The sequence below is a fragment of the Coccinella septempunctata genome, chromosome 2, assembly GCF_907165205.1.
Source record: "Coccinella septempunctata chromosome 2, icCocSept1.1, whole genome shotgun sequence".
NCBI lineage: Eukaryota > Metazoa > Arthropoda > Insecta > Coleoptera > Coccinellidae > Coccinella > Coccinella septempunctata.
In genome coordinates, this window is record NC_058190.1 from 41,854,906 (window position 1) to 41,871,700 (window position 16,795).

General features: G+C 32.9%; 3 protein-coding genes across 6 annotated transcripts; 1 reads left to right on the plus strand and 2 right to left on the minus strand.

Moving 5' to 3' along the window:
* Positions 1-223: 223 nt before the first annotated feature.
* On the minus strand, positions 224-8,928 carry LOC123307643 (ribosome biogenesis protein BMS1 homolog). 4 transcript variants are annotated; one of them, XM_044890034.1, is made up of 12 exons: positions 8,750-8,919; positions 4,614-4,751; positions 3,686-4,537; positions 3,137-3,598; positions 2,924-3,070; positions 1,880-2,844; positions 1,633-1,768; positions 1,430-1,576; positions 1,193-1,368; positions 944-1,105; positions 619-848; positions 224-523 (listed from the first exon to the last, which is right to left on the minus strand). In XM_044890034.1, the coding sequence occupies exons 2-11, from the start codon at positions 4,666-4,668 to the stop codon at positions 651-653; spliced, it is 3,300 nt and encodes a 1,099-aa protein (XP_044745969.1). In that variant the 5' UTR covers positions 4,669-4,751; positions 8,750-8,919; the 3' UTR covers positions 224-523; positions 619-650. The 4 variants fall into 4 exon arrangements, with proteins under 4 accessions (XP_044745969.1, XP_044745968.1, XP_044745966.1 ...); XM_044890033.1 differs by having other exon boundaries at positions 3,110-3,598; XM_044890031.1 differs by having other exon boundaries at positions 2,924-3,598; positions 8,873-8,928.
* Positions 8,929-9,702: 774 nt separating this feature from the next.
* On the plus strand, positions 9,703-11,718 carry LOC123308258 (probable rRNA-processing protein EBP2 homolog). The gene is made up of 4 exons (XM_044890845.1): positions 9,703-9,840; positions 9,895-9,978; positions 10,033-10,325; positions 11,113-11,718. Exons 1-4 carry the CDS (start codon positions 9,799-9,801, stop codon positions 11,573-11,575), a joined length of 882 nt encoding a protein of 293 aa, XP_044746780.1. The 5' UTR covers positions 9,703-9,798; the 3' UTR covers positions 11,576-11,718.
* Positions 11,719-13,766: 2,048 nt separating this feature from the next.
* On the minus strand, positions 13,767-16,702 carry LOC123307862 (KAT8 regulatory NSL complex subunit 2). Its single transcript, XM_044890330.1, has 7 exons — positions 16,301-16,702; positions 16,022-16,239; positions 15,795-15,966; positions 15,572-15,735; positions 14,794-14,930; positions 14,470-14,736; positions 13,767-14,366 (listed from the first exon to the last, which is right to left on the minus strand). The coding sequence occupies exons 1-7, from the start codon at positions 16,561-16,563 to the stop codon at positions 13,833-13,835; spliced, it is 1,755 nt and encodes a 584-aa protein (XP_044746265.1). The 5' UTR covers positions 16,564-16,702; the 3' UTR covers positions 13,767-13,832.
* Between the last annotated feature and the right edge of the window lie 93 nt (positions 16,703-16,795).

Sequence of the window (16,795 nt, forward strand, 5' to 3'; positions counted from 1 at the left end):
CTTTTTACTTTTTCGGGGTTTTTGGGTCAAGCAAATAAAATGAACTGAATTGACACTATGGATTATTGATTTGCAAAAATCTAGCTACTGAGTAAAAAATTATGAAGAATTGTTTGAATGAAAGAATTTGTTGGTATATTAAAATTTTAATTTTTCTCTTCTATGTACAATATTAACAGTTATTTTTCTTTGCTCATCTCTTTTTTACTTCTTTTTCTCATAATTTCCTTTTTAATCTTTCTCACACATTTATTTTTCGGTTGCTCTTGTGCATCAATGTATTGCCTATGTTTTTCAAGCCTTTCTTTTGTCTGTTGTTTGGATTTCTCCTGCTTATGATTGTAGACACTCTTGGGGTGTGTTCATAAACTTACTCCGAGAGTAGAGTATGAGTATAGTCATGCTCAGAGAGCATACTCTGAGGTATGTACTAAAAGTACGTTTGTGAACGCTTCGGGTAGTCAGAGCTTGCTCTGAGTAAGTTTGTGAACGCAACCTTGATCATCTTCATCATATTCCCGACCTGAAATGCAAAAAATAAGTCAATTAATTTTCTCCCCTCAAAAGTACTAACTTATAAGAAACATGTGTGCTACGAATGCAAAAAAATCCATGTACCTTCTGTTCGTGAGGTTCCAAAACAACAGCAACTATTTTTCTTTGCTCATTTCTTTTTTACTTCTTTTTCTCATAATTTCCTTTTTAAACTTTCTCACACTTTTATTTTTCGCTTCCTCTTGTGCTTCAATGTATTGCCTATGTTTTTCAAGCCTTTCTTTTGTCTGTTGTTTAGCTTTCTCCTGCTTATGATTGTAGACACTCTTGATCATCTTCATCATATTCCCGACCTGAAATGCAAAAAATAAGTCAATTAACTTTCTCCCCTCAAAAGTACTAACTTATAAGAAACCTGTGTGCTACGAATGCAAAAAAATTCACGTACCTTCTGTTCGTGAGGTTCCAAAACAACAGCAACTCTAGAAGTACCCTTCTTCTTTTCAGACATTTTAATGCCATGTTTTGGTTTATCCCTATAAGGTAGTGAAGCTTGGAGTTTCCTAGGAATAACAAGGGGTGCAAATGGTTTTTCTTCCCTGACAATTGGCTGTGAAATTTAAAGATTATATAAAATAAAACATTCCATGAAGATATTTTGTGAATTTTAAGTTTGAAAAAATTGAAGTACAACTACCTCATATAAGTGATCTGGGTTAATTTGTGATTTAATACTTCGTTCTTGTTTTATTTCGCCCGTGGTTCTTGCACCTTTCCATGTGTTCTTCTGTTCAATTGGTAGCAAAAGATTTGTTATTGGATTATAAAATTGAGGAACATCGACTTTATACCAAGTCCTGCAGAACACAATATCTGGAATAAAATAATCCATTTGAAATATTCCATTTAATTGTAAACTCTGTTGAATTCTCACCACTCATTTTTATTTGATCTTCAAAAGTTGCTCTAAAAACTCCTTCAGGTTTACTGACAGGTTTTTTTATTTGACCTCTTATGCCAGAAACAGTTTTTATTTTAGCCCCTTCAAATTTTGCAACTTCCAAAGAACTATTGAACATATCTAGAAAAATAAAATAACAATAAGAATTTCAGGATTGAAAGTCAGAATTTAATTACCTTTTATAAAAGCAGTCTTTTTGTGAATTTTCATAGGATAACCTATTAGTTTGAGTTTCTTCATTATTGCTGTGGATTTGTCCAATTCCTGTACGACCCCAGTGGCGGCTATTCTGAATCCTTGATTCTTCAAAATCTGAAATTGCAGTGTTTCTAGATCAAAAACTTACAAGCATAAAAATAAATATTTGAGTCGATTTATTGACATAACATGCAAAAGTAAGTAGGTAAGTAAATCAGAACTTACCTCTGGATTCGATTCCACACTTTGTAATGCTAGAAAACCAGTTCTTTGTGGAGTCATTGGTCCCCAAAAGTGTGCATTGCAACTTAAGTGCTCTGGAGTATACTTCAAGTACCGAAATTTCAAATCATCTTCCATTTTTGAAAACAATGGTACAGTTTGGAAACGTCTCCACCCTAGAGACAGTATTAAAGGATCAGCAGTTTTCAAAATTTTGCTGTACCATCTATGTTTCTTTATTTTTACATTCACATATCCAATTTTGTCCTCACTTATGTTTAGGGAACCAACAATTACAGGATACGTTGGGTCAAAGTTAGTGATGAACTCTGAAGGAATATTTTGAAATTCCATTCTTACATACATTCCAGGTCGAAAACCTTCAATCTGAGTTCGTATGTCGTCTGGCATATTTTCAAAACAAGTCTTATTCAACTGCGCTTGTTTCTCTGCTGTACATTTGAGCTCATCATAATACGAGTTTTTTTCCCCTGTATCATATGCTTCATCAAATCTTTCTTTTAGTTTCCTCTTTTTTTCTGCCAATTTCAATCTATATTCCTTATCATCAGTTACAGATTCATCCCTTTTCCGTTTCTCAGCTTTAGGCTGAGAAGTATACTTTTCTCCACTTTCAAGGTCTTCAAAATCTGTAACTTCTGACTCTACATCACTCATATCTGAAGCAGCATCTAATTTCAATAATTCATTAGCATCTTCACTGTCTTTCCATTCACCGGTAACGAAACAATTTTTAATGGACATTTTATTTTCATTAGTAGTCCAGTCTTCCCCAGTTCTATTCCATGGTTCTACCAAAGATGATTCAACTGCATTCAAGGATTCTTTATCTATAATAGCTTGTTGCTGGCTTCTTGATACTGCTTTCAGCAGACTTCCCAGCTCATCATTTTTTTTCATATTTGTTGAATCTTCTTGAATTTTCTCAATCTTTAGCTCAAATACACCTAAAAAATAAATAAAATGAAATATCCAAACAAATCAGTTAAGTTAATTATTTCTGGATAATTAAGTGCTTTGACTTACCATAAACTAATTTCATCCAATTTTTGGATGTACTTTGTCTCTCTAAGAAGGCCTCTTGTGCCTTTTTAGCAAGATTTTCTTTCCATTTTACTCCTGCATCTGATTCATCTGAAGATTTATCTGCATCTGATTCATCTGAAGATTCATCTGAAGATTCATCTGCATCTGATTCATCTGAAGATTTATCTGCATCCGATTCATCTGAAGATTTATCTGCATCTGATTCATCTGAAGATTTATCTGCATCTGATTCATCTGCATCTGATTCATCTGAAGAGTCCAGATTCGAATCCGAGTCATTCCCCATATTTATTTCTGTTTCATCTTCTTCCTCTTCAGACACACCTTCATCCATTTCCTCTGCCCTTATCTTTTTGCTGGAAGTGAATAATTGCAATTCTGAATGCTGCATTTTTGTATCCAATGTTTGCTTTGCATCAATAAGGTTTGTAACAATATTATCAACTTCATCGTCATTGTGTCTTTCTTTATGGCTATGAGAACCACCTAGTTCTACATATACTGCATCTTTATCATAAACTATTCCACCCATACCAGAAAAAGGAGCATAGACCATTTTTTCTTTATCAATGAGAGCTCTTTTTTTGAGTTCTTCTGGAAGGGGACAAGGGTCCGGTAGGAAAGACAAGTCATGTATCCTCATATCACCTAAACCTAATTTCATGAAGAAAGTATATGATTATGTTGTACTGTTATGTTATACATACTATATAAAATTATAATCTCTCGAAAAAATCTTACCAGCTATATGCACAGATGATCCTTTTTTTAAGGGAACTCCCCGAATGTATCCATATAAAGATATATTTCTATCACATTTTGGGTCATTTCTGACATTTTCCTCATTTGTCAAGTCTTCCAATCTATCCACCAATAAGTAGCTATGTGTACTCCTCCAAGTTAAGGGTCGGAATTTCATAACAGATATAAAACGACCTAAGTTTTTTATTTCATTTTTTAGATAATCTTCACGAATTATTCCTGATAGGTAGAATAATTTTGCACCTGGATAAACTTCGGTCCAAAATCTATGTTTGATAGTTTTTTTGGTAGTCTTTAACTTCTTACTATTCTTAATCATGTCTAAATGATTCAGAACACCCATTATTCTTGGCATTCCATGAACCTGACATATATTCAAAAATTCAAATACCTCCATTTCAAATCCAAAATTTGCATCACATAATAATAACACTAAATCAGTTACTTTAGCCAAATCAATCATACAATTTATATCATTGTTGCATTCCATAAGGGTAATTCGTCTTTTTTTACCTATTACAATTGATACAGGACCCTGAATACTCGTCATAGGAGCTTTTGTCCATAGTTTGATGAGATTTTTGATCAATGTAGTTTTGCCAACCTTAGGAGGACCAACAACAGTTATCATTATAGGTGGAGGTTCAATAGGGGTCCTGTCTACTAAGGGAATATGTTGTTTTTTAGTATCTACATCTTGTTTGCGCCTAAATTGTCTCTCGGCTTTAACAGCTGAATTGAATCCAAATGCTTTTGGATTACGTTGCTTATCTGTTAATGTTTGTACGATTACATTTTTGTCTTTAGCTTTCTTTTTTTCAGCTTTTCTTCCTGCAAAAACAATACATCAATAGAGGACCTCAAATTAATAGTTCTACAAATTTAGGTTATTGACATGAAAACATACCTGAACGTCTATCCCTGTGCGCCTTTTTTTTGTCAGAAGTATCTATATTTTCCATAGTTAGCAAGATCGATTAATTTTCAAACTTTTTTTTTTGTGGTCTGAATATTAATAGAGGTAGCGATGGTAAGAAATGAAGGACTGAAACAAAAGAAAAAAACTAAAAAATTTTCAAGAAAGAAAATAAGTTAACTTGCTATTCCATTTTCATAATTTAATGTTTGAACATGAAAGAAAACCAATCAAAACTTTAATAGTGGAAATTTCATTACGAAAAGAGCAAACATATATATTAATTGGAAGAGGTTCATTTCTCCTCCTCAATAAAACTAGGTGAGAATATAATTTTTTAATATTATCCATATTATTTTCACATGATGAAAAAATATGGAAAAGATCTCCTAACTGTCCACAACTACAATTTGCTGAATTGAAAACTTTAATTTTATTCAGGTGAAAAGGGCTACAACAATGATTAGAACGAATTTTACATATTGTAGTTGTATATTTTCTAGGGAGATCAATTTTTTGAAACCATGGTTTTTTACTCAAGGGGAAGGGGATCATGGTTTGATAAATTTTGCCTTTTCTTTGAATCTGGATCCATTCCTCATTCCATAATTTCCATATTTTGTCCCTATAGATAGGTGAAAGGTCTTTAGGATTAGCTGGAATAGAGATTGCTCTTTGAGAGCAGCCTAGCTTGGCAAGATGATCAGCTTTATCATTTCCATTAATATTACAGTGACTCAGAACCCATATTAATATCAAAGAAAATCATCGATTTCTAATGGCAACTATAATTTTTCTAATTGTAAGAGAAAGAGAATCATTGGAAGAGTTAATTTTCCAATTTCAAATTTTCATCAAAGCACTCTTTGAATCTTAAACTATTGCGCATTTAGATTGTCTGTGAAGGATAATAAATTCCAAAGCTTTTCTGAATTGCAAGAAGTTCAGCAGTGCAGATGGATAGATGATTAGGGCCTGCCATGGAATAGGAAATTAAATCGGGTGAAAAAAATTCCTATTCCAACTGATTGATCATGTTTAGATGCATCTGTATAAATATTATTATATTCAGAATATCTTTCATGAAATCGAAGAAGAGAATAGAATAGTCAACAGAATTTTTATCAAGATTCAAAGATTCAAATTGGATAGGTTCAAAATGTGCTTCTAAAGGAAATCTAAAACAAGGAAGTAGATTTTCTGATTCTACATCTGAATCATGGTTGGAAGTGTTTTATTTCCAAAATATGATTGTAAAGACCTGAGTTGTTCTAACTTAGCTAATATAGGATTATTACGAATTTTATGGAGATTACAGATATATTTTGAAGCAAGACAAAGACGTCTATATTTTAGTGAAAATTGACTGCATTCTGCTGCTAAGAGAATATTAATAGGAGTAGATTTCATACATCCTATTGCTGTTCTGAGACTAGCACTTCGAATTCTATCCAACTTGATAAAAGTGGAAGGTGGGCATCCCCCAATAAGAAGACTACCATAGTCAAGATGAGGTAATATTACTGATTTATAAAATGTGAGAAGTGTAAAAGGTTGAGCACCCCACCATGTTCTACAGAGAGCCTTCATTATGTTGATACCGAAGGAAGCTTTGCGACACATATGTAAAACTTGGGAGTTCCAACTAAGTCTTCTACGAAAAATCACACCAAAATATTTAGTAGATTCGACCCAAGGAATACAGTGCCCTGAAATATGAAGAGAAGGGAGATTTTTCAAGAATTTTGACCAATGAAAAGCAATAGCACGAGTTTTTTCATGAGATATCCTGAAATTTCGTTGCACTGCCCATAAAGATAATTCCTCTAATGATCGCTCCATAACTGAATAAGCAGATTCAAAATTAGTACCTGTAACAATAACAGTAAGATCATCAGCATATTTTAGAACTTTGACATTCTCTTGTTCAAGTCGATGAGTTAAATTTTTAACATAAAAATTGAATAAACAAGGACTGGCAGGAGAACCCTGAGCAAGACCTTGACCTGATTGTCGAGGACCAACGAGATGACCATCAAATGGATCAACAACATAAATTTCTCTATGTAGGAGCAGAGACTTTAAGATCATAATTATTCTCGGAAAAATACCTTCTTGTCGCAAATCTTCACACTATCAAGAAATAAAATAAGAATAGATTCTCTCCTAGCAAAGGCAATATAAATGGAAGAAATAAGATAAACTAATGCATCTGTGGTAGACAAACCTTTCCTAAAACTCATTTGCAATTCTGATTTTGATATTGATTTCTCATAAAATCTTTCTATCCGAGTAGTAATTAAAGATTCAATAACTTTGAGAAGACATGATGTTAAAGCGATGGGACGGTAACTATTTGCTCATCGGGAGATTTGTCTTTTTTGCATGTAGGGATTATAATTGTAGTTTTAAGCGATTTTGGAATTTCTAATGAAAAAAAGGATTTATTTATGAGTTCACATAATTTATATTTTGCATTAGAGGAGAGATTATTCAACATAGAATATGTTATTATATCCTTGCCAGAAGAAGTATCTTTTTTACAAGAGATAGTTAGATCTAATTTATTGGTAAATATAAAGGGAGAAGGGATAGAATCTGTTAAAATAGAATCCGATTTAAAACTAGGAATTATGGGAGGACATAAATTCTCCAGAATACAATTAGAGGATTGAGTTAAAAGTTGGGTTCGATTTTTTACAGATATTAGATTAATGGAATTTTGTTGGGAAGAAGACTTAGTTCTAAGAGAAGGATATTGTTGAGGAGAAGATATTGGATTCAAATAGTCCCTTTTGATTTTCTTAGTTGCATCAAAATAAGATAAGTTTTTTAAGGCAATAATTTTATTAATTTCTTTTTGTCTACTAAATTCTGGACAAGTTCTATCAGTAGATGAGTGATCTTTTTTTCAGAAAATGCAAGGATTACTTTTTGAAGAGCATTCTGTTTCTTCGTGCCCTTCTCCACAATTCCTACATCTTGTGTTGCTCATACAGTTATTTTTTGAATGACCAAATCTCAAGCAATTAAAGCATTGAATAACAGGAGGGATATAAAGAGAAACTCTTCTTATACAATTCCAAGTACTAATTTTATCAGGTAATATGTTTCCCTCAAATACCACTACCCAGGTTTTAGATGGAACATATAGTGGCGTACCGTTTTCAGATATTGTTCTCCTATTTAATCTTTTAGCACTTATTATGTTAATTTTTCAATTAGAATTCTTAATGTCTTCTTCGGTCACATCAAAACCTATATCATTAATCACCCCTCTACTAGTAACTAATTTATACGGAATGAAACATTCTATATCATCATTTTTCAAATATTTATATCTCAGAAATTCATTAGCTGCAGCTGCTGAACTGAATTCAATTCCTACTCTTTTTTTACTTTTTTTTGTTATGTATTTGATGCCATTCACTCCTAAATTAAATAATTTTCTTTCCAATATTCATAGGATGTAATTTTAGGTTTAGATTGGGAGTTTTGAGATTTATTATCAATGAAAGAACCATGATTTTCTACATACCGTTTTCAGATATTGTTCTCCTATTTAATCTTTTAGCACTTATTATGTTTATTTTTGAATTAGAATTCTCAATGTCTTCTTCGGTCACATCAAAACCTATATCATTAATCACCCCTCTACTAGTAACTAATTTATAGGGAATGAAACATTCTATATCATCATTTTTCAAATATTTATATCTCAGAAAATCATTAGCTGCAGCTGCTGAACTGAATTCAATTCCTAATCTTTTTTTACTTTTTTTTGTTATGTATTTGATGCCATTCACTCCTAAATTAAATAATTTTCTTTCCAATATTCATGGGATGTAATTTTAGGTTTAGATTGGGAGTTTTGAGATTTATTATCAATGAAAGAACCATGATTTTCTACACTTTCAGTTTCCATCGATACCATATCAGATTGTGAAAAATTAAATGAATTTGGAGATGAAATTGTTTGAAAAATATCAAAATCTTTGTGAGGAGAGACGATTTTTAAGCGAGGAGGCCCGTGAAGGCCTCCAGAATTTTCACCCATACCGATTTCCAAACCGGAATATATTTATATATAGTATATATATCATATATAATTGAACAAATTAACTCACCTACTGAAATAAATAGAACTTCAACAACAACAAATTAGAAGAAATTAAAACTAGGCTACTGTAGTCAAAAGATAACGATATAAGAACGAAAATTGAAGAGAAAACTTTTAGACAACCACTCACTTGCGATAACCACTTCCAAGAGTTATGTTTTCAACCGGAGCACGTGAACAAAAAACAAAATTATGTGGTTAAGTTTAAAACCAGAGAACAAATATATCCTACTTGAACATTGAACTCTATGGTCCAATTCTTTGTCTTCTTAATTCTTTCAAGGGATTTTAATGAAATATGCACAAAATCCCTTCAGCACAAGAAGACTACGAAGAACTTGGCCTTTAACTCTGATTTAAGTATTGTATAGAAGTAATAAATATAATATAAGCTTATTATTGCAGTTTTAAAGCACAAAACCTGAATATTTCAAGTTTACCTCTAGAGTTACTGCCATTTCACAATGATGTTAATGGTGATGTTAATGTTAAAAGTGAGCTACGATTTTAACGCTTAAATAATAATAAATTCAAGAAATATTTATCATTATCATTAACATTACGCTTGATATTAACATTGATGTGAACAGTATCGTAGTAGCTATATTATTTATTATTATTTAAGCGTTAAAATCGTAGCTCACTTTTAACATTAACATCACCATTAACATCATTGTGAAATGGCAGTTACGGATTAGGGAATAAGTTATCAGAGGGTACCAGAGCAGAGATATACAAAGATATTACACAATATAATATATCTGGAGATATATCTCTGGAGGGTACCCCAGAGATATTCTATTATCTGGGGTACCCAAGATATTCTCAAAGAGGAATAAAAAAAAGGTTAATCTTTGATATTCTAAAGTTGGGGAACGAAGAAGAAGAAAAAGTTGAAAAGCAGGCACCACAGAACACAGGCACGTTGGAGAAACATAGATTTTTTTTCAATATTGACGTCTTATTTATAGGTTATCAAAGATTAGAGAGGTTATTACTATTCAGATAAACGTTGCGTGCTATTATTAAAAAAAAAAAGTTGTGATACAATTTAAAATGAACTCAAGCGAATCAGAATTGAGCGACAGCGATGTAGAGGTAAATATGTGTATAATCAGTCTTTTGAAGTTCTAAATTCTATTTCCTTATCAGCTTCAGAATGCTTTTGCTGAAGGTAGACTCAAACCAGGATTAAATATCGTAGAGGAAGCCCCAAAAAAATTCGTCAATAATGTGGTTAGTGTTAAGGTAAATATTTTTCGACAAAATTTTTGATACTTAATTTTCAAGGCTGGACTTCGTCAAAAATTACAAGAATTTAAATTAAACCTTAAATGGATTGAGGTTCTTGATTGTGTAAGCCAGCAAGCTCCGCTTGCACCGGAATTAGCAGCTCGAATGTATACTGAAGAACAAAAAAGGGAAAACCAGCTGAAAAATAATAAAAAACTTGCCCAGTACAGTGCAGAGGACGATCCAGTGTTGAATGATTTCAAGCGAGAGACTACATTTTATAGGCAAGCACAATCTACTGTTATGGAAGCAATGCCACGTCTGAAATCTCTTGGGGTAGCAACATTAAGGTAAATTTGTTTTTATTTAATTTATATTTATCACCATGTTGGTACTGTTTTATTGCATTCATTGTACACAATGACCGTGGTTCAAACACATATAACATAAATTTTTATAATGAAGAGGGATCACGCCTATACAGGGTGGCAATGAATAATAATTTATTCATTTTACAATTGTCGCAAGTATACACATGTACACACAATAAATGAAAAATACATCACACAGTAGAAATCATCTTTCAAAGTACTCTTTTAGATTGTATGGCTCAAGTTCCAACAGGAATTTCCATGCTTGTCTTTTGTCAAAGGAAGAGAGTTATACAAACTCATGGACATGAACTTGCAGTTATTTCTACTAAGAGAAAGACTTATCGATAGATATAGATATGGCTGTATAGGGTGGGCAAATTTCGATGTTTCAGCACTACAGTTTTTAAACCAGAGGAGATAGACAAAATCTGATACCCCATTCTCGTTCTCTTTTTCTGAGAAACTAACAATAGTAGTAGTCATTTTTATCCACTTTCTTTTGTTTTCGAGTTATGAGCAAAAATTGGAAAAATGGCGATATCTAAATAAATTTATATCTCCGCTAATTCCGATGATAGAGCGATTGAAACATTATACAGGCACTTTTTTTACATAGAATACATTCTCCCTATATCTACCACCGCAAGACTCCCTGTACTTCATCCCAAGCATACTTCGGAGCGCAAGTTTTTGGGTTGTGAATATTTTGCTTTTTTTCATTTCTGTTCTACCTCATATATTGAAACATGCATTGATATTTCAGACCAGATGACTATTTTGCTGAAATGGCCAAATCAGATGAGCAAATGCAAAAAATCAGACATGCATTAGTTAAGAAACAAGCGCAACAAAAACAGAGTGAAAGGGTGAAAGAGCTAAGACAACAAAAAAAAGAAGGTAAAAGGATACAAATAGAAAGGAAACTGCAGAAGCAGAAGGAAAAAAAAGAGATGCTGGAAGAAGTCAAAAAAGTGAGGAAGGGAGTAAAAAAGGATATGGATTTCCTAAACAGGAAAGGTCCATCTAAAAAGGCTGTGGAAAAAAGAAATCAAAAAGATAAAAAATTCGGTTTTGGTGGCAAGAAGAGGGGAAAAAAGAGCAACACACGTGAGAGTTCTTCGGATTTCACGGACCACAAATCATTCAAATCACACAAAGATAAAGGAGGGAAGTCACTCAAGAATAGAAGGTTGGGCAAAAATCGTCGAAAACAATCAAAAAAATAAAGAAATTTTGAAGTTCTATGGTGGAAATTTCAGTGAGTACTTGTGACTGATTCAACTGTGATTTGCCCTAGTTCTGAGGTTTGAAGCCTGATACTTTGTGTAAATTATACATAACAATCTTTATAATACAATAATTAAATTAATGTTTTTTTTTTTTCATTATAATACGTTTATTAGCAATGAGTACAGAATCCTATGAGCTAATTTGTTAACTATGGAGCTGGGGCTCTAACATATCATTATAAGGTCTTTTCCAGTGAAAAGACCCTTGTAACTCTATCTAAGGTCGGCTGGCCAGTTCCTCTTGAGTCTTCTATACTGTGGTTGTAACAATGGTTAATATATTGTTGGGATGGCTTTCCAGCTTGTTGTAATGATTCGTACTCTTTTCTCTTATGACATCCTTCACATAAGGAATTTCCAGATCTTCGTGGAGTGTCTGGTTAGAGATGTACCATGGAGCATTTGTTATTACTCGCAGTATCTTTGATTGGCTCCCTGTATTATGGCTGCGTTTGATTTGCTGGTGCATCCCCAGAGTTCAACACCCCTTTTGTGCAGAATTTTCAGTTTTTTAGCAACTAGCTAGCTCGATCAATCCGGGTTTTTATACCCGGGGTCGCTGGTAGGTTACTGTTGTGAAACTCACTTTTTTTAGCGTATTAAAAGAGCAGATGCGTTCTCGTCTGCTGTCTGATGTGAACTCAGTAGCCTGAACCAAACTAGCTTTTTCTTTTATACAGCAATTATTTGTCTTGGAAACATTGAGTATTTCTTCAATCTCTATAACAACTTTGGTTGTTCAAACAATTTTTTTTTAACAAGTTCAATCAGAAAAGGAAATACTAGGATGGAACTCGAGAAAGTTATCATTTTATTTATTTAATCAAATGGTACAAACCATTTTAAAATGTTACCATAGCCATAGAACAAACTTTGATTTGAATTTATTCCAATAAGAATGTAAAGTTTGTCACGCGATTCTCCATATTTTATTATTTTAACTGATTTGGGAGAAAGAGCAAGAAAAGTACCGCTGCCCAATTTTTTTGTGAAGAGAATTGATAGGTTCAATCAGAGACAAATTTCTGCCTTTGGTTCAATCCACAATGTCGAGAGAACATTTTTTCTTCTGTCACCTTTAATAAAATTTCTTGCATGAAATCCTCATTCCCGATGTGTTGTAAAAAATTTCTAAATAGGCACCCGGTGAATTTTAAAAACTCGGCAACTCGATTCTGCCGAAAATCAGTTGGCTTAGTCACGCTTCTGATGATCACCAACATGCAAAATTTCACATCGATAAATTTAAATAACGAAAGAGGGTGCCCACAAGTTGTTGGAAAAATTTGAATATATCACAAACCGTTTAGCCGGTTTCCATCAAAATAGGTAGGAATAGAACTAGAATTTTTTCACAGAATCTGAAACTGCGTCTTCTTAACCCTTAACCCTTTCAGGCCCAAATTAAAAATTTCATTCAAAATAAACTCATATTTTGAGGTCGAGAATACATGAAATTCAATATATTTTATTGAATATCTATTTGCAATTTTTTTTTAATGGTGGTTTCTACATGTAACGACCAGGACCCAACTTATAATACAAGTAATATTATTATTTCTTGTGGAGGGCAAGAAAACAACTTTTTTGTCAACTAAGCAAAGACAAACTTTACACGCTGTACAGCGCCATTTTGCAGAACTATTGCAACCCAATCCAAGAGGAAGCCTTTGACTTACTACTGTTGCAGCTGTTTTGAGATGTAACCATAGGGACGCATGGAATATATATTATTAGAGGTGGTTTCATAGTGAAACCACTTGGACTGAAAGGGTTAATTTGATTCCGTATCCTATGAGATACACCATATTCACGCAAGTATTCTTCTGTGTAGTGGGCTGCATCAGGTTGCATAATGTAGTACCTATATTATATATATAGACCTCATTTCATTCAAACCCACAACTATTTCCGCCATGCATGTTTGTTGAAAATACAGTGTCATTATAGTAAGTAATGTTGGTTTTTTATAAATGCTCTTGCCAAATTAAGGGTTAACCAGAATTTCGTGATAATTTTCATTTTGAAATGCAAGAGCCTGTAAGGCCCGCAGGGTTTGTTGCTTGTTAACAAGAAAAGTATTGATGGTGAGTTGCTGATTGATATTCTCATAGAATATAGAGTGACATTTCAAATGTCAAAATATTTTATTTGAAAACTGAAATACAAATATAACTATAATAAACTAATAACACTATGGTTCTTTCACAACATGTTTAATTTCTGCCATGGCTTCGCTTGCAGTATCTGTAGACTCATCTAACTGACTATCATCAATATCCATTGGACTTTCAACATCTTCACAAATCTTATCAGAGCCCAATTTACGACTGCCATAAAAAACATCATTTAAATCATTTTGAGATTTACTATCATCCTTTTTCATTTCAATTTGTGGTTGTTCTTCCACCTTAACATTCTCATTATCTTTTTTATTGATTTCATCCTGATTTTGGTTTGAATCTAATAATTTGAATAATCCACCCACAGCTTCTTTTTTAATATCTTTAGTATCTTCCTCATTATCCATTTCTTCTTCATTTGTGTCGTTAGCTGAATCTTCAAATAATACAGAAGGCACCGAATCCATTTTTGGCACTTGGGTAGCAAATTCGGAAAATTCTGATTTTATATTGCTCATTGCAGACAAATCCAGTTGACTCTGATCCAATAAACTAGGCAACATGTTATTTTCCAGTGGATCTTCATAATCAGATTCTGAATCCTTCTGTAAAAAATAAATTATGTTGCAAAAAGAATTTCAATAGAACACTTGAGGGTCTAAAAGTGGTATATCAATTTATTGATATCAAGAAATATTTTGCACCTACTCTTGTTTGATTATAAGACTTCAGAACAGGAATGTCAACATGCAAACGGCATGTTGTATCATCAAAAATAGCCTCCACAGGCGTTTTACATTCAACATCAGCTCTAACTCGTCCACAAGACCTGAACAGAATTTGATTAGGATCTTCTAATATGTGTTTACGGCAATGTCTTGCAAGAGGTAAAGTTTTTTCACCGCATTTGACTCCACCTTCAGTATAGAGACATTTGGTATAGTTTTGAGAACGTGGCTGTATTCCATCAGAAGCCTGAAAATATTCTCATAAATTCAAAAAATCCAATAATTTTAATAATGCAAAACAAACCTTAGAGCGCAGATCTCTCAATCTTTTATTGAAAATAGCCTCAATCCCATGTACCTTATGGTAACTATTATAAGCCTTCAGTTTCTTGAATAAGCGTTGCTCTTTAGGATTATCTCGAATCTGATTAGAGATATTACCTATTGAATGAAACAAGATTAGAACTGATTTCATAGTTGGGGTGCTGCTTGCCATTTTTGTATATGATTTGTTTCAGTCAATTAAGCACCTAGATTTCAAATTTTCGAGTTACCATGTTTCAAAAATGTGAAAAAAGGGTAAGGTACTCAATGATTTGTTTGTCTGCAGCTGAAGGTTAAAATTATAGCCTAAATGACGAAAATGTAAAGGCAGTCAACCAGGACTTGACATTTTCAAGAGACATGGTTGTAAAAATATAAGAAAGAGCTCTCCTAATTTATTTGGTCACTACCTTGAGGTGTACAGGGTGATGCATTAGGGTAGCGACCTATTGAGTGGTAACTTCTAAACGCTTGAATGAATTTTCATGAGCCGATGCTCATTTTGAAGGGCATTAAAGAGAGATTTCAGAAACAGACAACAATGATACATTGAATAGAGCATTATTTCTGGCTTTTGGGTATTCACTAAAGAAACAACACTTACATTAGCACTACCGCTTTAGCATGGTGGCAGATCATTTTTTTTATATCTTCACATTGGTTTCAATTAGACAATTCAGGATCTAATCTTTTCAAGGAATTTTGGCACCCAGCTCCCAAACTATTACACATCAGCAAATATATAGTTATATACTTACAACAAGTTTCCTTCTCCCTTTTCAGTGAGTGTAAGTATTTTCTACGTTTTTCTTTGAGTAAATATTGCAAATGTCTATATTCTTCAATATAAAGAGACTGTAATCTTATTAATTTATCTCGAGTTATGGAAGTAATCTCCTCTGCTGTGTAAACATTAGCATGTCTATAAAAGAACATCATATCTGAATAAATATATTTTTGTTTTAATTTCACAATCCTTACTTAAGATGATCTTCTTGTTCTGAATCTATTGATTCATTATCTGAACTGTCAGCTTGAGCATCATGCCAAATATTATTTAAAGTAGAAGGCTCTATATCACTCTCTGATTCACTACAAAAACCCAATACTTCATTGCATTGCTGATTATAGAGACTAGCAGCATCAATATCAACTGGAAATAAAGAATTTCAATAAAGTTATAATCAATCGAATGAAATATGACTTACTGAAAGGATCTAAACTTTTGGTGACTTTCAATTCAATGTCTTCATTAGATGAGCTAGGACCTCCATCGTCAGACTGTTGAGAATGAGTTCGAACTCGTGGCTTTTTAACATAATGGGATAAAGAACTCAAAATAACCTCGGCAGTATGAGGTCTTTGGTATTTACAATTTTGCCTGTTCTTTGCCAATGTAGCCTTCAATGCATGGTCATTGCAATACCTACAATGTTGGCATATTAAACAAACAAATTTCAATCAATTTGTGGAACAAAAATGCTTACCCAATTTCCTTCTTATCATTCCTAAGAGCAGGCATATGACACTTCTTACCATTATTATTGGGAAACGTATATGTACACTGTTTGAAAGGAGCATTTTTGTCATTTAAAATATGCCTTGAACAGTAATTGTAGCCATTCAAGCTTAGTTGAGAGCATTCATAGGGTTTATAACTGCATTGTTTTTTATTGTAAAGTTCCAATTGAACTGACTTTTTTAAAGCAGCAGTAAGCGCATCAGAGCATGTATTATTTTGATTATCCATTTTCGATATAGAATTCAAAGAAGCAGATAGAAATAACAAAATACGACTCCTTTGCACTTATTTTGTTTCTCCAAAGAGTTCACATAATTTACTCAATCACAGATTGACATTGCTTGACTTACTTTATGACAACAACAACCTCGCCTTCCTCTGTGATCAGGTAATCTGTGGTCCATGGTTAATTAACCTCCATTTAACCAAAGATTAAATTTAACCAAAGAGTAAGAGTTGA